The sequence below is a fragment of the Siniperca chuatsi genome, linkage group LG9 (assembly GCF_020085105.1).
Source record: "Siniperca chuatsi isolate FFG_IHB_CAS linkage group LG9, ASM2008510v1, whole genome shotgun sequence".
Lineage (NCBI taxonomy): Eukaryota > Metazoa > Chordata > Actinopteri > Centrarchiformes > Sinipercidae > Siniperca > Siniperca chuatsi.
Genome location: NC_058050.1, coordinates 6,887,831 through 6,910,013, shown reverse-complemented (window position 1 = coordinate 6,910,013; position 22,183 = coordinate 6,887,831). Strand labels below are relative to the sequence as shown.

Sequence of the window (22,183 nt, the reverse complement as noted above, 5' to 3'; positions counted from 1 at the left end):
TCTTTAAGGACATATGTGCTATGATCCAGCTATTTACTACCTTTTATACTTGTTAAAATATTAAGTGTGTCTTTACAACTATGACTACTACTACAGTCTTTACTACTACTAATACTGCTACTACTACTTCAGTCTTTACTACTACAGTCATTAATCCTGGCTCTTTCATTTGCCTGAAAAATCAATAAATAACAATGCTAACAAAGCTTTGGGTAATAATGTAGCTAATACACAATACACCTAACCTGCTTCATATTGATTTAAGACATTCTTTAGGGGGCCTTTCTAATTTGACATTAGAAAACACTGATACAATTAAAGTTGTATCAGAGAATGCTATGGCTACTTTCAAGGCATAATCCTGGTAAAAATCCTGGTAAACCTGATAATCTATCTGAACTAATCTGTGTGTCATCTCCATCTTTGAGCCCACTCATGTCACACCAAGCACTCAGTTCAGAGCATAAAAACATAAAATAAGATTGTGTAAATATTAATCCAAAAATTGTTTATTTGACAGCTTTGCAAAAAAGAGTAGCAAATAATCATAACTGCATTTAATCAGATGGAAAAAAAATTTATATTTTAAAACTTTATATTACATGCATTTTAGTCCTCTGATAAGATTCAAAATGTTAAACTTTCTGCTTAACAGCCTGATCTAAAACTGCAAATGAATAAATCAACCGTGGGACCAGTTGATTGAACTGCTGAATCATTTCAGCAGTTGTACACTCAGACTCCCTACCAACAAATGATGTGGACTTTCAGAACAGGCCATTACATAAACAGAGTCACAAGGGAGGGCACATTTAAATACCCATACAAGTTATTAAGTTAGTAAGTATTAGTTTCAATACCATGATTATAAATACACTTACTCCCTGCACCCCACACACGTTTACTCACTCACACTAGATATATGCATGTACACAGAATGTTACAATAGTACATGAATGACCTGGATCATGTGATGCTTTTTTTCCAGGCAGACAGAAGCGACAGGCAGAGCTTCAGTCACATCTCGACTATGATGCTGCCACTTGGGTTAATGGTTCCTCCAGGTACTGCACCAGGGCTTCTGCCTATAAAACACAACATACACAGAACAGCGTTATCGTTAAAGGCTGTATTTAGAGTGGCCAGTAATGCTAGATTAGTTTAACCCATTGCCTTATGTGTTGTGTCTCATTGTAGCATACAAGCTGTACTATCAGGCTTCCTTCAAAACTGAATCTATCATAAAACAGTTTTTTTGCAGAGTCACTATGGTGATTGGTTTTAAATGACAGCATACAGTACAGTATAGAGCTGCAACAGCAACTATTTTGACTATCAATTCATCATTTAAGTCATTTTTAAAGCTCAAATGTCAAATATTTGATTGTTTTAGCTCCTCAAATGTGAGTATTTTCTGCTTTTCCTTAAACTGAACATCTTTGGGTGTTGGACTGTTAGTCAGACAAACATCATCTTGGGCTCTAAAAATTGCAATGGGCAATGTCTTATAAACCAAACAATTAATCAATTAATTCAGAAACTAAATCGGCAGATTATAATATTCAGTCTGCCTGCAGTGTCTGATAAAAAGTATTAAAAGGATTCATTAAAAGTTAGCCTCTGTATGTAAATAATCAAGACATTCTGCCAAAGTTGAGAGTAAAACAGCTGTAAGTTAAAATCTGAAGATTTCCACAAGGTTTGAAATCTGCTCTTTGTCGTGCTGTGATCAACTGGGATCAGAATCCGTGCTACAGAGCCATTACCAACCATACTTCTATATTAAACGATGGGAAAAGACATTGCTTACATTAATCATATGTTGGAGGTTTGAGGCTCACAAACCCTTAATAAGAGCCATCTGGAAATACCCTTCATTACCTTTCTACTTGTGGCTGCATCTTGTTATTTCCCATTCTTCTCATATAATACTTAAAACTAATCTGTTGTCAGATAGTGTTAAAAAAAAAAAGTCCAAATCCATATGCAGACCAATTTTTCAGCTAGCAGTGCGTCACCAAACTTGGTCTGAGGCTACAGCCACACTACTATGTTTTCATTTTAAAACGCATAACTTTTGTTTCATTTACACCTAGCGTCCACACTACTCCGGCGTTTTTGAGCCCCTAAAACAGATATGTTTAGAAACGCTGCTGGCCCCGTTTTCGTTGAGATCTCCGGGGTTGCGTTTTAGTTTTTAGTTTTAGTCTGAAAGACAAAAAAAAAAGACTTACAATGACGGAAAAGAGACAAAAAAAAATGCTATTAACAATGTTTTAATAAAAACAGCATTATCAGGGGGGATTTTGTGAAGAGCAGTCACGTTTCCCTGCCTTATTATTTTTGTCCTGTTCCTGTTTACACCGGCACGCACATGCCCAGTGCACGTGAATGGTCATGTGATATGTGTTTTCAGGCGTGTTAGTATGGACAGAGATTACTTCTGAAACGCTCGTCTGGACGGAAATCGTTTTTGAAAATGTAGTAGCGTGGATGTAGCCTGAATTAAAGTACATTCAAACCCAGTTCCAGTGGTGAAAAGTGGTAACTTCTCTTTTGCCATCTACATAACACCAACAAATGTCAAATTAATGATTTTTTTGTTGGCTATGACATGGTGGAAGTCAGGGACCTTCAACAAAGCTGGAAAGGGCCCTATTGCATGTTAGTGTCATAACCCCAAATATATAAATGAGCTTGGCAAGTACAGGAAAACCTGGAGAATGTATGAAATACCATGCTGGTGAAAGCAGCACACTGGTTGTAGGGGCGAACAAATGACGGACATTAGCATTGACTGCTAACGTGTTAAAACTCTCACCTTGGCTTTAAGCATTCCAAAGCCCACTGTCTCTTTGGCGTACATACACAGTAGTAGGTTGGCTACACGAGTAATGGCCACTCTTCCTTCCTGAGAGAGAAAACAAGAGAGAGGGCCAAAGTGACCCAGTGTCAGGTGTCTAAATTCACTGATTAATATCACTATCACTCATCATATACTTAACAAATGCAATGGTTTTGGAAGAATTGCACTTCTTACCATACAATCCATGAGTATGAATTTGAGTTTGTCTTCGTTGAAGGCTTGGTGGCCGTTCTTGTCGTAGGCTGCCCAGATGTTGCTGGCGATGGCGGCTGTCACTCGTGCGTCAGTGTCCCCATAACCAGAGTAAGCCAGAAGTGAACCTTCATTATTCAGTAAGCTGGTGAAAATGTAAAGTTGGATGTTTCAGTATCCAGCAGATGAACATGTGAAATGATTTTACTATAGATTGTCAGCGTATGGATTTTACTCAAGCTATCTCTATCAAGCTACCTAACATTGTCGGCAATATTGAAAAGTTGGACCACCTGAACCAAAGCGTACCAATATAATTATAGTATATAGGCCCAATATATGTAAAGCTACATCGAACTGTCTAGTGCAAATATGTAAATTGGTTTGAATTATGTTTCTTGTTTTCTACAAGTTAAAATTATCATGTGGTGGTCACAGTTTATCCAAGGTGCTTGTTACTTTAGTTTAATTAAACTAGACAATTTTGAATTGACAATAAAACCATATTTATACTATAAAAAAACTACAAATGAAAGCATCTGTAGAAATGCAGGAATAATTTGAATTAATAAAATGACCTATGTGTAAATTTGTGAACTTGGACATTATAATTTCAGTAGAGTTGAAAAGATTAGTCGAACACAAAAATGAATCAGCAGCTATATTGATAATCGATTAATCGTTTCAGTAATTTTTCAAGCAAAAATGCCAAAAATTCACTGTTTCCAGCTTCTCAGATGTGAGGATTTGGTGCTTTTCTTTGTCATATGTGATATCTAACTGAATATCTTCGGTATTTGGACTGTTGGTCGGATAAATCAAGCAAATTGAAGACAAGCAAATTGATCAAGCAATTTTCTGACATTTTATACACAAAACGATTGCAATAATTGGCAGATTAATTGACAATGAAAATGAGTTAACGCTAATTAGTTAGTAACAGCACTACATTTTAGATAGTTTAAGAATTACTACTCACGAACAACATGTAAGGTTTACACATAAGCTAGTGTTACTAAATGACCATACTGCCTAGGGATATCACTGTAAAATATGAACTGGTTTATATTAATAATATTAGTGTAGGCAAACTCTTTATATTTCCCACCGTTGTAACCGTTACAACAACAAACTGTTAAGTCCTGTACAAAGTAGCATCAGGCTAGCATGCTACTAGCTAGCTAACTGTACTCACAGTGTGCTTTGGACTCCGTTTGTGTTCGCTTGGCTGAGAACCTGCGTTAACGCCTTTGGTCGTAACATAGCTACTTACTCACTAACGTGTGATATTGCAAAAAAAATCTATTTTAAATGACTAAACAAGTGCCTTTAAACTGCCAAAAACTACTCATTAACACATACAGTCAAGTCAAGTCAGCTGACAATGTTTTCTTCCCTTTCTGGCTGCCTTCTCAATGCATTGTGGGAATTGTAGGCATCGAATTCAAAAATCTTTGAATCATGACAGAATACCGTTTTTATTCTGATTCATTTACATAATTACTATGTTTAGCTAAATGAGTTAAGTATATTCACTCAGACAAGTATTGCACTACAGTTTTGAGTGGCACGTTACGTGAGTTTATTCCATTTTTGTGAGACTACACTTTCCGTCCACTTTTTCAGACGTAAAAACTTTATTTGTACTCCAGTGCATGTATTTGACGTCTATACCTACTAGTTTGCAGTTTAAGATTTTATGTGCAACACTGATACGATTTTAAAAGTTTCATATTAATATTTGTAATATAAACTATCCAACCTTTAAGAATACATTAAAGACTAAGACAAAAAATAAATACGGTTTAAAAGGAGCAATAACAACAAATAGGTAATTTTACTTTTAATTCTTCAAAGAACTATGCACTTAGATTTGATACAGGTACAATACAGACTTTTATTTCCTGGAATAATATTTGTGGTATTGCTACATTTATTTAATTAACAGAACTTTAGAGAAGACATTATTTAAATTTAGATTTCTTTGGGAGGAGTAATATATACTTATAAGACCTTTCAGATATCACTGGAAGCAGCTAACATTTTGTCAGTGGCTATAAGCAAAAACACACTGCAAGGACAAATGGAAGTTTCAATCAAGAATTAATCAATAAATTCAACATAATTCAGCTGTCAAATTGCATTGCCAACGTAAAATATTCACACATTTTTAGAATGGAAAAGACACACATTGCAAATAATTTATTGGATTGAAAAACAAATCGTCTACTTATCTGTCCATTGGTAGACACACAACAATAGATTTCAAGCATCATTTTGCAATATATTGCAGAACTCAACATTACATTTAGGCACTACACTGCTTGCATGGAAATTCACAACAGTGTTATTGTGAAAGGGTTTGATGACTTTAAAAACAATTCCCTATTGGCTTTAACAATTTCTATTTAGTAACCAATAATGAGAATTAACCACAGTATCATCAGAAAACTGACACTTCATAGAGAGACCATTTTATAGCTTTGAACAAAAAGTCCAAGTTTATTACTTTTACACTCTTAGTCAACAGGAAATCAACTTGAACCAAACCTGTTTAGTAAACTCCAATGAATGTCAATACTAGGGGTGGGTGATATGGATAAAATCCTCTCATGGTAAATGTAAATTTTAAGGCGATATTGTGATTCTGGGACTTCCATTGTAAAACAATTTATAGATTAAAACAAATCAGATGAAAATGACTGTTTTGGCTAATTCTGCAAATGAAAAACCTGACAAATGTACTCGAAGAAAATCCTGTAAATCCAATATCACATTCTGGCAACACAACCAGAGATATTAAAGGGATATCTATCTCAACACAGAACAATCTCTACCAGTTGAGTCAAGTCTCTATCCTCTCACTATATATAATGTCACATTGTCCATCCCTCATCCACACACATTATAGCCTTGGTCCTACAACCTGAAAACTTTCACTTTCTACTCCTCCTGAAACATTTAGGCAGCAGTGCCAACCATACCAACAAGAAATGTTTGGTTTTTTTTTGGGGGGGGGACTAAAAGAGTCAAGAACCTGTCAGGGTAAAAAACTGAAGTGAAGTGATTAGCTTAAATAGATACCAGTCAACCAGGAAAGAGGATGAAAACAAACCATGAAAAAACATGCTGGTTCTCCAGACAGAGAGCACAGAAGACCGTCATCCAACCTACTGCAACACTGTGAACCTCCTAACCACAAACTGTTAAAATTAAATAAAAATAAGTAACTATTACAAGTTAATTCCTTGGTAACCTTATGTAGACATCCGGTGAATGAGCACTTGTCATGTCGGCTGCACTGGCAGGAGTAACTCGGTGGCATGACTCGTGGCAGTGATAGTCGTGGCATCATTTCACAGTACTGCCTTAGCATTTAACACAGGACCAATTCTGTTAGAAACCTGCAACATCCTTCCTCAACCTCTCCCACTATGATTTCCCAACCTCTCTGTTCATCCTTCCTATGATTTACAGATCAGCTGAAGAGATAACAAGTGATTGGAATACCACTGTGTCTATCTGGGTGTCAGGTCACACTTGCATATGATGGAGGACAGTGTTCACTTATTAATTTTTTTTTTTAATTTCACACACCAATACCGAACTCTACCAGTCTTCCACCCTTAACTCCAGAATGAACTGAGTGAGTTAGGCTAGCAGTCTCTCAATCGCGGCATTTACATCCCCTCCTGTAGCGATGAGTGCCTGCAGGTTGGCTTCGCGGTTGATGAAGCCCATGGCGTTGAGCTGGTCGAGCTGCTGCTGGAAACGAACCTCCGGCGTCTGAGAGGGAAGAGACAATGCATGAAGTCAGATACTGACCCTCTCTCTTTTACGTCTCAGGTCTTCACTTTTGAACAAAAAACTCCCCAAAACAAACAAGCATTATCTATTGGTCTCAATGAAAAACACTAACTATCCTAATATAACAAGTTGTTAAGAGGTTGACAAGGGAAAAGAAGAATCAAAACTGATTGAACTGCAATATATATCTAGTTAACAATGAGTTAGACCTGTTGAAAGAAATATTGCTCGGATTTTGACAAAAAGAAAAATAGGACAAATTCAGGCAATTAGATGAAACATACTGATGGCCCTCCACCTCCAAACATCTGTAACATCTGCTGCATGAGCTGTTGCTGAGTGGGACTGGCGGCTGAGGGGAGACTGGATCCTGATGCCATGGCAGGAGGATGAGGGTTCACTGGTAGGATGCTGCTCCCTGTGGTTAGAGGACCTGCAAGACCTCCAGGAGGCAATCTAGAGAGGGGAAAGAAATGTCAAAAATCCAGACAACTGTGGCAATTCATGTGAATTAGCTAAATACGTTGTGACTTCAAATGACCACTACCAATACTTACCAAATAATAAACAGAATTTATACAGTATACGTATATCTGTTGGGTTTATTGTTTCTTTCTTCCTGTCTGAGTAAGGGGGAGGGACAAATTTCTTTATTCCAGGTCCGCTTTGTGATTTAGTCTGGTAAAATGGGTAGATTATTTACACAAACATCTTGTAAATTGCTCCTTCAAAACACTTCTTTTCATGATTCAAATGACTGAAGGAATTCTGATCAATTCCGAGTGGCCTGCCAGATTAAGACAATTATACAGGGTTAAAGTATTCTATTTAATAGCAAATAGCTGGTACCTGGACATGAATCCCGGGACTTCTGTCTGTAAGGTCTGCAGGCCCTGTTGGATCTGTATGAGAGCCTGCATTGCTCTGGGGTTGGTCAGCATGGACAGTGTTTCTGGATTCTGCATCTGCTCAATGACAAACATGACACAAGTCAACTCTAAACCAAACAGAGTCCCTGAAGTCCTGAAAGATGATCTTTTTATCTTGTTCACACAGGATAACAATTTGGATGTCTGCATTAATTATCCATAGAGCATTATAAACCCAGAGGATGCTCTCAGGGTTTCTAAGTGCCCAGTCCTGGTTACACATCATCTCTTGCATCATTGCTGGATTCCTTGTCAACTCTATGGTCTCTCAAGGGAAGAGAGGATTCAAATAATAAAAACAAACAGTGAGAACTGAGGTGGCCTACAAGAAGAAGCAAGCTTCAAACTGGAATGATACTGTCAGTATCAGTGTCAATCCTCAAGCTTATTGGGACATTGTTGGAGGATTGAAGGATTGTTGATTTTTCTTTATATATTTCAGCACATTTACCTGATCAAGTTGCACTTGGGATCCTATTTCTTGAAGAATATACTAAGTAAAACAGTAAGTCACCAAATTACACAAAAATAACATAATGCAAACTTAATTTTGTACATCACCCACATGTGCAAGCAAATGGTCGGGAACAATAGGGGTCCAAACCACAGCAGGAGAAGAACAAATGAAACCAACATTTTTGTAACCTTACAATCGTCAATGAAAATAGACAACTGCTACGTTAAGACATAAACCCTGGTAAAAGTGGTAAAAGAAAGGAACTAGATCAGCATCAAGGAGTGTGTGACAGTAAGAGAAAAGAGACTAATGTAAAGAACATACCACCCTCCCCGAAATAAAAAACTTGAATCATGCATAATCACATATTTTTCCATTCAAAATGGCTAAAAGTGACAATTTTGCAGCTATAAGAGAAAAGAGTAAACAAGCAAGGTGGGGGAAAACCTGTCTTCGACTTCAACTTTCAACACAAGACGTTCACATGATGAGTGGACAAACTCTGCACTGACCTGTCTCATGAGCTCAGGGTTGTTGAACATGCGGGAGACGTCCGGGTTCTGTTCCATGAGCTGCTGCATCTGAGGATTGCCTGCAAACATCTGTCTCATCAGGTCTGGGTTGGACATCATGTTCTGGACCAGCGGGTTCCCCACGATCTGTGACAGCATCTGTGGGTTCGACATCAGCTGACTCTGCACCTGCTGCTGCATTTCCATGAAGTTGGATGAACGCGTGCTCAGACCTAACAGGCCAGACAGGTCACCGAGTCCACCTGAGTAAAGGTGGAGATTAGTTCCTTGCAGGTATGTGTTTGTACGTTGTTTAGGATGTGGCATTTTAGTCATATTTTGCTATAGAATTGAATTATGTTGGTCCTCCCAAATGTTTGTGCTGTCACCCAAATATATTTTTTAATCTCTACATATATGATGGTTTCTTGTCAAAAGTCTGTGTGGAGATGCAGTCGAAAGTTTGGATTGATTTCAAGTCTGCAAGAATGCTGGATTCATGTTCAGTCATATAAACAATAAGAATAACTTCCCTAATCAAATGTCAGCATGTGAATGGCAAGTGTGTTTTACAACCAGCTCTCAAGTGTCGAATATTAATTAATTACAATTGCATAATCTATGCGATATGAATCAGAAAGATTAAACTCACTGCAGTGCAAAAAACAAGCAAGTCATTTACAAAAATGTATACATTCTTACTCATCGCATTAGCAGGTTGTGTTGGTGTCTGACTTGTGCCACCTCCTGTTCTGTCTGCTACAGTGGCGTTGGAGCTGCTGCTGTTATTCTGAGGTGTTGCAGAACTGGCACTTGTCTGAGACGTACTGCCACTTGTTGATCTTGAGAGAAAAAGCCACCATCAAATTAAACTCTTACCAGGCTTGAGCTTTGCCTCTTAACCTACACACATCTCATGAATTGTACTTACTTTGTCTTGATAACAAGATGAACAGTCAACCCGTCTTTGATACCATGCTGGTTTAAAGTATCACCCTCCTTCAAAATCTTTCCAGCAAATATTAACACCAGCTGGTCCTGCTTGGCCTCGAACTTTTTGGATACCTCCTGTTTAAACTGCACAAATGAGACAAGAGCACATTACTAACCGGGCAAAGTAAGCAACTGCCCGGAGGTCCCAAAAAGACACAGGTTCACTGTGTGCCAGTAGGTTTTTGGTCATTTGAATAGTTGCAAATTTGTTTGGGAATTTGCACAAGTACAATATCAACTAGGTCCACTGTTACATAATCTTGTCGCCCTCTTTTGAATAGAGGTGTTGTGTCAGAATCTAGTTCTAAAACCTTAATTTTAAAACAGTTTATACTGTGCCCACTGCTTGTTCCTAAATGAAGTTGTATTTCATCAAATTACCACAATGTGACATACAGAAAACCTGGAGTCAGGTAGTACTCCTACACTGGAAGTAGGAGACCAGTTGGTTTCTTGGTCTCCATGCAAAATCTAATGAAACTGACATCTACAGTGAGCAACTGAGGGCAGACAGTAACATTTAGCTTCAGGGCCCCCAAACTGGTTAACCAGATTAATGCACAAGACGGCATGGTTGAGTTAGTAAGTATAACCGTTAGTTAACAGTATAAAAGGGTCAGAAAATAGTTTCACAGATCATTATCAAATTGTGAGTGATCATTATCAGTTCTTATATTTGCTTATTAATGTGGGTCAACAGCACCCCACGCAGTCACTGAGATGTGTTTAACTATCAGCGAGTGGTCACTCTCACTGGAGAGTGAATGTAAGATAACGTTAAGTCATTATCACTTTGGTACAAAGTGAACAGTTTACTGCAATTTCAACGTTAAAATGGTGTAACTGTTAGTCAACGTCATTGTCAAATTTAAATGTCGCGATGTCCCACAACTGCAACGCCAACGTTAGCTAGCTCTGATACGCTAACTTTCCTGATATTTCCGTAATCACACAGCTGTCTACTGTCTTTGGAAATATTGGATCTAAACGTTGGTTTCGCCCCGGACAAACATTTTATTATTGCGGACAGACAGCAGACATCTGTGAGTCTACGAAAATACATTTGATGATGCAACCAACTGCTGGTTAACATGTAAAAAATTAAAGTTTTGACCTTTTCCCTACGTTTTGTGAGGGGACGCTTTGTGGCCGTAGCATGATTTCCGCTGCCAGATTTAGAAAATAAGGCCAGTTAACACACCTGAGCGACAGAGGAATCCTCCGAAATCGTAATTTCTTCTTTTCCATTGGGGGTTTTGACGGTGACCACCATCATAGATCCTCCGGGAGCAACATTTTTATCTGCGTTGGCATCCCCCGTATGGTCCGTGTTGCTATTCTCCGCCATCTTAGTTCTCCTTCTTCTTCTTTGGTATTACCGGAAGCGTTGACGTTTCATCGGCTTGTTGCTGCCATCCATTGCTCGTTAGTTAAACGACAGCTTTACATTTTGGAATAAAGTCCTGAATGATGGAGAAAAGTAAATTCCTTTGTTGTTGTTTTTTTACATTGTCCTTACACGTATTTTTGTTACACTTGAAATTTCATGGAATTTATTCTGAAATGTATAACTGAAATACTATAATTTTCTTTTCAACATATTTCTCATTGTCTATTTCAAATATATGTGTATAAATGTCTTTTATTTCTACCCACCCATGTTTCAAGCTGACATACAGTAGAAACATTTAGCACATTGCATAGGAGTTCCAGAGTTCTGCCCTGTTTTCATCAGGTGATAGGCTTTTGTGTAATTATTGTTGGCAAATGTTTAATAACGTCACCTATAATGTGGTAAAGATGTTACCTTACACATTTTTGGCTCTTATTTCATGGTTTAGTCATCATTGTTTTGTTGCACTGGTGTGGCTGCTTGCATTGAGATAATGCCTGTTAGAAATCAAATCTTATCTGACCCTTTTTCTTTTCCAGTCAAGGGACCTGCCCTCTCAAACACCACAATCTCTAAAAACATGTTTGATTGTCCTACATCAAGAACAATAAGTCTGAATCATACAACTGATATTTGTGGTCCACACCTAGAATTTAGCAGATAACCAAACAATATAAGTCATGGATTTTTTGTTGAGCTCTTCAACTTCTGACCATTTGAGTGGTTTGCTGTGAAATCCTCCTGGCTGTAAGGTAGTACAATAATTGTTTCATTTTAGCTGACACTGTTAATGAAAACCTTCAAAGTGTATGCTTACCTTGGATAATTAATTAGTAATTTACCCATGCATGTCTTTTATTCAAAATGAGTGATTTTGATGTGATAAATGCATAACTTTTATTTTACAAATTATTTGCTAGATTGCTCATGTTTCTGCAAGAATGAAGGCTGGTCACAAGTGTCTGCTTTTCCACTACATTTTGCTGTCTGTTGCGTAAGTATAATATGAAAGTTTTGCAAGTAAAATACAAGGTTAGATTGTTTTTAGGCTGACACCTTGTGGCATTTGAGTTATTGTAACATCACAAAATCTTGTTCTAAATCATCAGTTTTTTGTGCCATGGCAAAGACCTGTTCTTCAATGACAATGGAAACCTCATACTCCCGGGGTCCTACAATATTCCATGGATGTCAGGCATTGAGGATTTCCGCACCCTCTCTCTCATCTCCATCCCTGGCACCCACGACAGCATGGCCCTGTACGGAGGTCCAGAGGCTGAATGCCAGGCCTTGTCCCTGAGGGATCAGCTCAGGGCCGGCATTCGTTTCCTGGATCTCAAAGTGTTTGGACTGGGTGACACCCTCTATGTCATGCATGGAGTGATGTACCAGCACAGCACTCTCAAGGAGGTCCTAGACACTGTCCGAGCCTTCCTGTCAGAGTTTAAGACCGAGGCTGTGCTCATTAGAGTGCAGCCAGAGTCTTTTGAGAAGAAAACTGTCAATGAAATGGTGCAGAGTCTGATTGGCAACGACAAACGTGTCTGGGTGGCCTCTGGAATGCCAAATATGGGTCAGGTCAGGGGGAAAATTGTCTTTTTGCAGAAGAACACCTTCACACTGGGAATTCCCCTCATAGATACAGATGGGAAAGGTAACAACAAGGTTAGCGACGTTAAAGATAAAGACAACAGAATAATCAAGCAGCTGAACCAAGCCACTGAAGCTTGTGGAGGTGATAATGCTGTTTTGACCTACACTAGCGGCACTGGCTTTGGTACTATCTGGGGAATGTTTCTTACTCCAAAAAGAGTGGCAGAAAAGGTAAACCCATGGCTCAATCAATACCTGAGACAGTTTTACCCTAATCAGCCCAGACCATGCTTTGGTATTATTGCCATGGACTTCCCCGGCATTGACCTCATTCAAACTGTTACCAATTTAAACTGGTGGTAGAAGTTCGGTAATTATGTACAATGTGGCCCATCATGTGTTTGAAAGGTTGAGGGTTTGAATGTGATGGAGCACTATGAAATTCCTGAATCTTTCCCATCACTTGTCACTGTACACACGCTGATATAGCTGAAATATCTGGAACTCCAAAATGTAATCTGAAAACTGATGCTCTCCTTGTCTTTGTCAGTTGTATCCTGAACTGTGTAATTTTGGAAGCAATGGCAGCAACATTGTCTGACCATAATTATGTCAAAAATAAATTTCATTTTATTGCATCCTCACCTGAAGCTTGTGTTGCTCAATGATGTTGCATCTCAGTGACTTTGCATGAAGTTTAATGCTGCCTTAATGTGCTCTTTGTAAACACAGTGTTGGAATAAGTACTCAGATGTTTTATCTTAGGTAAAAGTAGCAATAAAACAATGTATACATCCTCCATTACAAGTAAAAGTACTGCATTCAAAATCTTGATTACTTATGCAGCCGAGTGGCTACTGTCAGTGTTATTATAATATATTATTATTACTGTTGCATACACGTGTAAGAAGCATTTTAATGTTGTAGCTAGTTGAGGTTGAGCTTATTTTAACTACTTTATATACTGTTGGGTAGTTTATCTACAAAAAGTGATCATATTTAACAATGACAAAAACTTATATTTTGTATGTAAAAAATGAATTTGAAAAGTAGTAACTATAATTGTTAAATAAATGTGATGGAGTAAAAATTACATTATTTCCCTCTGCAATGTAGTGATGCATATACTATAGTAAAGTATCCAAGTATCCCAAAACTGTACTCAAGTACAGTACTTGACAATACTTAGGGAATTTCCACCACTGCTTAAAAAAACAAAAAACAAACATATCATCCTTTTAGTTGATTTTGATCAGTAATGGTATCATAATAACATCTATATTTTAGTGCAGCAGCTCACCCAACATGTAATTAATGTTTTGATAAATTAAGTTATTATATAGTTCAAGTTCTTTATTGTCATATGCACAACAATTAGCAGTGAAGCAGTCATTGGCAATGAAATTCATTCATTCTCAGGCTCTCTCCAACAATACTCAAACAATTTGTATAAAAAGAAAATCATGCAAGTAAAAAGAGAGAATCTAAGACATAAAATAAAGCACAAGTTAAAATATAAAATAAAATATAACATATATAGAATAAAATATAATTCTGTAGTTGGCAGGTGTACAGTAATGATAAAATAAATATAAATAAATAATCTGTAATTTAGACAGTAAGGACAAGATTTAGGCAGTGCACTATACATATATATATATATATATATATATATACTGTGATGGTTACAGCTTATAAACAGCAAGTATATATATATATATATATATATATATATATATATATATATATATATATATATATATATATCATGCAGGTATAAACGGTAGTAATAAATACATAAATACATATAAATGGAGATGTAAACAGTAACTAAGATGAAACAGTGACTGACTCAACTATAATCAAAAATAGTTGATCTGCTAGCCTTGTACTATATGTATTTCAACAATGGAGAGAAAATGTAAGTCACAGTGACTGCAGCTGTTGTCTCTTTAACACTAAAAGAAAGCCTTACAATGTGTGCCCATAAAAACTTGGATATACATAGATAATACACAGAATTTCAAACAATATTGCGCCATCAGCTGTTTAGCAGCTGAGCCATCTGCCATCTACAACCTCATATTTTATGGTTACTGATATATCAGTAACCATAAGATATCAGGCTAATAAATCAGTATCACCTTGTAACTATTAATGTCAGACAGCATCTGAAACCAACATTTGAAACATTTTCATGTAATGATACCCACATTTCACAGCTCCCAAAAAACAGAGAAAGGATGTCCTTTACCTTTAGTTGTTCATAAAATGTCAGTCTAACTACTTATAATAATTGTTTCTACTTTACTTTTTTAGGAATTTAAATAAAAATCAAAGAAGTGATTCTCAGGTAAGGGTTAAGCTTCTGCTTCAGGATCAGGGGAGGTATGCTGGCAATCTTTATTTCCTCCTCTTCCAAATATTAGGAACTGTACAATAAATTCCCCGACAGATACAGTTTTAGGTAAAGCTCAATGTGTGCAGCCAAACAGTCAGAAACAGGTGAGACCATTTAAGACAGTTTTCTAATATTAATGTTAGAGTTCTTTTATTTTATATGTAAAGTATTAAGATGTTTCAGGTTGGGAAAATTGTGTTTACTGTAGAGTTGACAGGATTTCAGCTTAGGTATCATGTTTTTTTTCCAAATGCTTGTCCCATGTTTAGGATATTTCAGTCATGATTTAAACAGGATTTTATCATTCTGAAACTGGTCTGTTGGATATAGATCATTCACAAAACTAGTTAGTAGAGAGAGATGTGTTCATTTTTCCAAAGGACATTGTTTTGTTTTGTTTTATTTATTATGACATTAATTATCTCTAAACTATATTCTCAATGAGATTAGAGGTGGTTGTAAAGCTCTCCTTGAGTCTTGAGAAAGGACCTAAACTTTAGTTTGTCAACAAGAATATTCGTCATGCGTCATAACATTATCTTTTAGCAAGAGAAACAGAGAGATGGAGCGGGAAATGCTTTCCTGGCCTCAATTTACTGCAGAGCATATGTCATTAGTAACGATTAACTTAGACAAAGAAGTGCTGGATTCTAGAGAAATGTTATACATTTTCAACTAAAGAACAACACAGGTTTATTTAGACTAAGAATTAATTAGTTTCACACCACATCTCATTGGGGCTGTCAGAGTTAATTCTCTGACCAGCTACTGGAACAGACTGATAACATTTAAAGCAGGCTACTGCAGAAAACAATAGCTCTTACTGAGAGTCTAATCAAGTTACCGAACGTTTCAGCTTTTACTGATAAGAATAGATTATGTGAATTAGAGCCATTTGTTAAGATTTGTCGCTTACTGGAACAGCCTTACCAGATAAAAATCTGATATACAAGAACGTATGTAAGGAGGAGGGGTCAGCATTGTTGGAGTAAGTAATCAGATCTTTTACTTAACCAAAGGTAGCAATACAAAGTGTAAAAATACTCTGTTACAAGTTAAAGTTACATATTGAAAATGTTATTCAAGTCAAAGTACAGTGCGTATTAGAAAAATGTGCTGCAAGTATCAAAAGTAAAAGCAGTAAATTCAGAGAAATGGCCCAATGTAAGTTTTACACTATTGTATTTTAAATTATTTGATTACTAATGCTGACACATCTATGGGTGTGCTGTGTCGGGGTGCAGCTAATTTTACGCTTTTAGCCATTAGCTGCTGCGCCCCCTAAACCAAACCCGAAGTACAGCCTCACAGAGCTGCTAGCATGGCTGTAGAGTCTTAGTCTTGTTTATACACCATATGTTATAAACTAATTATATGTTTTGTATGTAAAATCTTCATTAGTAACCAGTAACTATAGGTGTCAAATAAATGTAGTGTAGAGTAAAAGGTACAATATTTTGCTCTGAACTGTAGTGGAGTATGGCATGAATTGGAAATACTCATGTAAAGTACCTCAAATCTGTAATTAAGTACAGTACTTGAGTTAAAGTACTGAGGGCGTTCCACCACTGGCAGCTGATATGCACTCTCATATGTGTGGGCATGGGTGCTTTCGCTCTTTTTTTCTGATGAGTAATCATTATTAAATCCATCCTGCTGGGTTGCTAGCATAACTTTAGAAATGTAATCTTATTCTGTTTCAACCGCCACAAGTGGGCAGGATGTCAGTGACCATGACCGAGGCTGATGGGCTCACTGTGTTCACTGTGACCTCTGACCCCAAAAGTGCTTGGCCTCCTGTGTGCCAAATGCTCAAGGCCCTTTGCTACAACCCAATGTGCTGCTCTGTGTCTCAGCGCCTGAGGAGGGTCCAGGGTACCTCTCAGTCAGCACTGGGGGTGAGTCAATGACTATATTTAAAGGTGTTTTGTGTGCTGCAAATTGGTTTAGTTTTTCACTGTTAGTCTAACTTCAACTTTAAGTGAAATAACAGTGTCGCCCTGTCACTGTTATATAAGTGTTTGCTGTTGATGATATTGAAATTATGTTTTCGGATTTACAGGCTACGCAGATTATGGTTGGGATTATCAACATCTGCCTTGGGACCATCCTCGGTAGTAACAATGGAAGCACTTGGCAATTGTTGGAGTACTGGTATCCCTTTTGGTTTGGAGTTTTGGTAATCAAGCTAATATTTGTTATTTTAGTATGTAGTTACAAATGTCATGTGATTATGTTGTTATTATGATCAAGTTAGTGCTTGGCATTAACATTTAAATTGTAAATTTAGAATTTGCATGTTAATTATGTTTTGCAGGTCTTTTTAAAAAATGTGATGTAAAACAATTCCAGTTTATTACAACTTGGGTCTTTATTCTACAGTTTTCCCCCTCATTCCTATCAGTAATAATAACACTGTCAATTGCTGAGATCTGGAAATGTGGACACACCTAAATAATCCAATGGGTAAGAAAAACAGGCAGGGTTCATACAAATCCACAGGTTACCTCAATTCATTTAGAAGAGGAAACAAAGGCGAATGGTAAAATTATTACCCATACAGTCTGTTAGAAACATCGATACAGACTGGCTTCTTGGCTCGACTTTAACTCACTGTAACGGTTTACTGTAACTGTGATCACACTGTTTTCCCGTACAATGAGGAATTATTGCTGACATTTCAGGTGTGCTCACCTTTGGTTTTACCTGCAAATAAAGTGATTTCTTTTTGCCCCTGCAGACTTTGTTGAGGCGATTTTGCTATGTTCTCAGATCTCAGAAATTCACTTGATGAGCACAATATTTCCACAACCAATATAAATGACTAAAGCCAAGAAAATAAGACCCACGTTTAAATAAGCCAGAATGATCTTTTAGTAAATTATATAAAGAATGTCCGATTTACTATAAAAAAGCCATTTAACAATTTATAAACCCTTTATGAAGTATTCCTTATTTAGAAAGTGGTAACCAAATTCACTTAACACCTCTTTCAGATGAGCAGTAATTTGGTGACTACATTATCACAAATTATAGAAATAATAAAATGTTTTGACTAAATGTTGAAAATGTTAAGACTACTAAATAAAGTTTTAATATAATTTAATATAATAATAATTATTCTTTCATTTAAAACACTAACTGCATAACTGAAAAAATAAAGCATTTCTAATTGAAAAGCTCCAACGAAATCAGTCTTTTGTCAACAGAAGATCTTGAGACAATGTCTTTTATTAATTTCACTGACTGCAGTGAGTGGGTCACTGACATCAAGCTGTAGAGGAGCTGGTAGTGCTCACAAACATTGTTCACTCTGTCAGTGATAACAGAAATAAAAATATGAATTATGATTTAGGAATTGTCTAATAGAGTGGAGTTAAAATAACAGATGTTCTTTATCTTTTCTCTAGTTTGTTGCCTTCGGGATCGTGAGCATTTTGTCTGAGAAGTACCATAGTCCATGCCTGGTGAGAAGCAATATACAGTGAAGGCCATAAAGGTTGTACACTGTGTTTATACCTGTTGATGGCGGATGAAAAGTCTGCCGTCTTAACCTCAACCATGCTGCATCACACTGGCTCCAATCTATCTCCAAGAACTGTGTCTTTTGTGTGTCTTTGTAGTCGCAATAATTCGTACAAATGGGGATAACGGCGCACCCTTTGAAACAGTCTCTCCTCGAAGGAATTAATGGTGTTGCACTCGGTTTTACACGCAAACACTGATGGAAGTAGCTGTGTCAAGAATTTAAAAAAAGAAGCATACTAAGGGCCTTTAACATGCTGATGTTATCTTACAGGATTTAATTTGGGCGATTTAAAAATGGTACAGTAGATTACTTTGCACTCTGTAACTTTATGTATTCCTCAAAAAGTTTAGCACTCATGGCACAGAATACATTTTTGTAGTATGTACTTCCAGTGCCTTGTTCCAGGGTACTATGGTAGAGTTAAGGGGCATTGTAAAACAAATGCCCACAAACCACCAAACACTGAAAGATTTAATGTGTTCAGAAAAGTCTAGAAAATCGTAACTTACTGTAGATGATAATTAGAGTGACAACAATTTATCGAAAATGAATCGTCAACTACAGTATTTTGATAATCGATTAAATGTTTAGGTAATTTTTCAAGCACAAATATATATACAAATATTTACCAACATCTCAAATGTGAAGATTTGTTGCTTTTCCTTGTCTTATGTCTTATTATTGTAAACTGAATATCTTTGAATTTTGGACTGTTGGTTGGCCAAAACAAAACATCTGATGACGTCACCTTGGTCTCTAGAAATTTGTGGACATTTTTTCATTATTTTTAGACCAAACAATTCATCGATTAATCTACAATAATAACCAAATATAACCAAATTGAATTTACTTTAGGAATACTGTAATGTGCATTTCTGTTATTTTGCCCACCCAACATAACTGTTTCTTCACGTATATCAAATTGCAGCTTCCATAAAACTTTTGGACAATACTGAAATGCTGTGCGTCCGTGCTGTGTATTGTTCATTGCCAAATATGGTATTAACTGACAACTCTTCTACTTCAGGTCATTGCTAGTGTGATTGCAAATCTGGCAGGAGTTGCTTTTGCCATTGCAGCCATCATACTCTACCGTCTTAACTTCTTACGCATTGGACTGTGGTGGCTGTGCCAGCGTGATGATAATGAATACTGGTACGGCCAGCGTATAAAGATGCCTCCAACTCCATCTGTTGTGGAGAACATCATGCTGGAGAAATGCATGGAGGGAAAAGCAATGGTTGGGGTAGGTGTAGACGACACTGCAACAGTCAAAACACAAGTTGCCTAACTGTTGAGTAAAAAAACTACCACTTTCATGTCTGTCCGTTAAAGGTGTTTACAATCAGTGTTACTCACCAAAACACTGAACCTTTCCTTGAGCTCTAACAAACATGATGAACGCATTTCCTTCCTCAAAAAACATTTGCATTTCCTTCTGCCTTTGTTTGCACACTGCTGCATATCTTGGTGCATTACCGCCACCTGTAGGTCAGTAGAATAGAGTGAAACCATTGGCAGGAATGTGCATTGTGTCACCCATGTGCGTGCGCATGTGCATCCTCATGCGATTAGCATAGCTTAGCATAAAGACAGTAAATAGGAGGAAACAGCTAGCCTGGCTTTGTCTGAGGTTAAAAGAAATCTGCCTACCAGCACTTCTAAATTTTAGTAATTAAGATGAGGTTTTACAGGGTGTTACGTGCTGGAGTTACAGGCCAAGAAATAGTTCCAGCAGGTAACTCCCTGTAGAAGTCTTTATGCTAAGCTAAGCTAATTAATTAATAATACATGCAAAGTCTAACAGGGGAAGCAAATAGATCAAGAAAGGAAAAATTGAATGCTAGGTTAGTTAAAATGTATAACTGTGGATATGTGTGGCAAAGACTTTACCACTGGTTCTTGTGTCCCATCAGGTCCTTTTGCAAAGCATCACTCTTGTGCTGATCATCATGTCAGTCCTTGAGCTTTGCCTCGTCATTAGCTCTGCTGTTTTGGGCATAAAGTGTCTGATGAGGAGTAAAAAGGAAGAAAACAAGGCACAGTATGTAAAATGTTTTTTTTCTGTTAAAACTTTATTTATCGGCTGACTGAGTGGACGTGCTCTATTTCAGCAACATGCTGCTTAGTTGTTCAACTCCATAATTCAGCTGCTTGGTCCCTGAAAAAAACTAAAGGAGCATTTGTCATTCACTTTGTCAAAACTGCAGTTCATTATCTCTAGTGTTTTTATCAGTGACGCTCCCCCAGAGAACATGTCAACATCTCCACTTCCTCGAGCACAGAGGGGTGGACAAAATAGCTGGAACAGTAGAACAACACCATAAACTATGGAATCAAACATAACCATGGATTTCAATCAACTAAAAAATAATCTTACCAGCTTCACAACAGTAGAATTTATTTCAGGGCTATTGTATTGAGTTAACACTGGATTGTCAGTTTTTCCTGATATTTTATGTACACAGCAATGCAGGTCACACAGGTCATATAAGTAACAATTGAGAATTTGTGATTAAGTGCTTGACTTATTTGACAAAGAATGTATTTCTTATATAAATCATATTTTATATATATTTACAATATTGCTGCAAGTAGTTTTTCCTGTCTTCTTTGTGTGGCGGTGTGCCTGATCTCTGAGCATTTCCCATACATGAACGTCCACACCTTTGCCGTGAAGCATTCCTCCTAGCCTATGAGTGTGCGCTTTTGTGTAAGCCTTGTGTCTGACTACATGTTTGTGTGTTTTCAGAGCACTGATGACCCAGATCTCTACAAAGTACCCCTGCTGAAGGAGGTTGCCACTATCACAGCTTAAAAGAAATACTACATTCTCTGCTATCATGAGTTGAAGTCCTATGCATTTCTTTAAAAGTCTAATAAGCAAAATATAATTAATGTTTGTATTATGGCTTCTTCAATTCCAATACGTTTATGTATGTTGTGCTATTGATCTGTAACTACTGTCTTCAACAGTATCTGATTACACAAAATGACATCTTAAAAGTGAATACAGACATTTACAAAAAAAAACCCCAAGACTTTGACATAATTCAAAACAATTGTATACCAATTAAAACATGTCTGTTACCATTATTGACACTGGTTTCTAATACAGCAAGACTGTTAAAACTGCCAAGCACCGCTGATATTTTGTTATTGCAGATATATCGACTGGCATTTATGTTTGCCGAAAAGTTACGTGAAACTGCAGTGGTATTTCAGTAACAGTGTTGCTGTTACAGAGTTTGTCCATCAGAGATCACTGTTATTTTTCTTTTCAACTGTAAACTGTCATGAGTACATATCATGATCACAGTTCTTTAACACAACAAATGTAATGGATCCTTATAAAAAAAATTTGTGTATGTTATGTAGGCTAATATTTAAAAAAAAATGTATTCGCCAATAATTATTCTCAAATATCAATATGGGCCTCACAAATTGGGTTGGGCTCTAGTTTCTAAGCTGTCATCTATTAACAAGTCATATTCACCTATTTCTTTTCTTG

The 22,183-nt window shown here is 37.0% G+C and overlaps 4 protein-coding genes across 6 annotated transcripts; 2 read left to right on the top strand and 2 right to left on the bottom strand.

The window, feature by feature from the left end:
- Positions 1-487: 487 nt before the first annotated feature.
- On the bottom strand, positions 488-4,495 carry lamtor2 (late endosomal/lysosomal adaptor, MAPK and MTOR activator 2). Its single transcript, XM_044208236.1, has 4 exons — positions 4,254-4,495; positions 3,041-3,203; positions 2,822-2,911; positions 488-1,085 (listed from the first exon to the last, which is right to left on the bottom strand). Exons 1-4 carry the CDS (start codon positions 4,319-4,321, stop codon positions 1,029-1,031), a joined length of 378 nt encoding a protein of 125 aa, XP_044064171.1. The 5' UTR covers positions 4,322-4,495; the 3' UTR covers positions 488-1,028.
- Positions 4,496-5,245: 750 nt separating this feature from the next.
- LOC122881706 (ubiquilin-4-like) lies at positions 5,246-11,167 on the bottom strand. Of its 2 annotated transcripts, none has more exons than XM_044208231.1 (7): positions 10,958-11,167; positions 9,695-9,840; positions 9,466-9,605; positions 8,764-9,026; positions 7,715-7,830; positions 7,164-7,321; positions 5,246-6,844 (listed from the first exon to the last, which is right to left on the bottom strand). In XM_044208231.1, the coding sequence occupies exons 1-7, from the start codon at positions 11,102-11,104 to the stop codon at positions 6,726-6,728; spliced, it is 1,089 nt and encodes a 362-aa protein (XP_044064166.1). In that variant the 5' UTR covers positions 11,105-11,167; the 3' UTR covers positions 5,246-6,725. The 2 variants fall into 2 exon arrangements, with proteins under 2 accessions (XP_044064166.1, XP_044064165.1); XM_044208230.1 differs by having other exon boundaries at positions 7,150-7,321; positions 10,958-11,164.
- A 593-nt stretch (positions 11,168-11,760) lies between these two features.
- On the top strand, positions 11,761-13,386 carry LOC122881707. Its single transcript, XM_044208232.1, has 3 exons — positions 11,761-11,901; positions 12,070-12,143; positions 12,259-13,386. Exons 2-3 carry the CDS (start codon positions 12,091-12,093, stop codon positions 13,103-13,105), a joined length of 900 nt encoding a protein of 299 aa, XP_044064167.1. The 5' UTR covers positions 11,761-11,901; positions 12,070-12,090; the 3' UTR covers positions 13,106-13,386.
- A 1,172-nt stretch (positions 13,387-14,558) lies between these two features.
- Positions 14,559-22,171, top strand: tmem176l.4 (transmembrane protein 176l.4). 2 transcript variants are annotated; one of them, XM_044207879.1, is made up of 7 exons: positions 14,559-15,247; positions 16,857-17,041; positions 17,206-17,322; positions 18,554-18,610; positions 19,700-19,918; positions 20,589-20,716; positions 21,425-22,171. In XM_044207879.1, the coding sequence occupies exons 1-7, from the start codon at positions 15,220-15,222 to the stop codon at positions 21,462-21,464; spliced, it is 774 nt and encodes a 257-aa protein (XP_044063814.1). In that variant the 5' UTR covers positions 14,559-15,219; the 3' UTR covers positions 21,465-22,171. The 2 variants fall into 2 exon arrangements, with proteins under 2 accessions (XP_044063814.1, XP_044063815.1); XM_044207880.1 differs by lacking the exon at positions 14,559-15,247 and adding an exon at positions 15,310-16,131.
- Positions 22,172-22,183: the final 12 nt, after the last annotated feature.

Excerpts from the sequence above, each read along its gene's own strand:
- lamtor2 (XM_044208236.1), bottom strand. The coding sequence starts at position 4,321 with ATGTTACGACCAAAGGCGTTAACGCAGGTTCTCAGCCAAGCGAACACA. Across the intron at positions 3,204-4,253 it reads AACGGAGTCCAAAGCACACT|CTTACTGAATAATGAAGGTT; the intron begins GTGAGTACAGTT and ends CATTTTCACCAG. Across the intron at positions 2,912-3,040 it reads TCATACTCATGGATTGTATG|GAAGGAAGAGTGGCCATTAC; the intron begins GTAAGAAGTGCA and ends TTTCTCTCTCAG.
- LOC122881706 (XM_044208230.1), bottom strand. The coding sequence starts at position 11,104 with ATGGCGGAGAATAGCAACACGGACCATACGGGGGATGCCAACGCAGAT. Across the intron at positions 9,606-9,694 it reads CATCTTGTTATCAAGACAAA|ATCAACAAGTGGCAGTACGT; the intron begins GTAAGTACAATT and ends TTTTCTCTCAAG. Across the intron at positions 7,831-8,763 it reads ACCCTGAGCTCATGAGACAG|ATGCAGAATCCAGAAACACT; the intron begins GTCAGTGCAGAG and ends GTCATTGAGCAG.
- LOC122881707 (XM_044208232.1), top strand. The coding sequence starts at position 12,091 with ATGAAGGCTGGTCACAAGTGTCTGCTTTTCCACTACATTTTGCTGTCT. Across the intron at positions 12,144-12,258 it reads TACATTTTGCTGTCTGTTGC|TTTTTTGTGCCATGGCAAAG; the intron begins GTAAGTATAATA and ends CTAAATCATCAG.
- tmem176l.4 (XM_044207879.1), top strand. The coding sequence starts at position 15,220 with ATGTGTGCAGCCAAACAGTCAGAAACAG. Across the intron at positions 17,323-18,553 it reads CCTTTTGGTTTGGAGTTTTG|TTTGTTGCCTTCGGGATCGT; the intron begins GTAATCAAGCTA and ends TCTTTTCTCTAG. Across the intron at positions 18,611-19,699 it reads AGTACCATAGTCCATGCCTG|GTCATTGCTAGTGTGATTGC; the intron begins GTGAGAAGCAAT and ends CTTCTACTTCAG.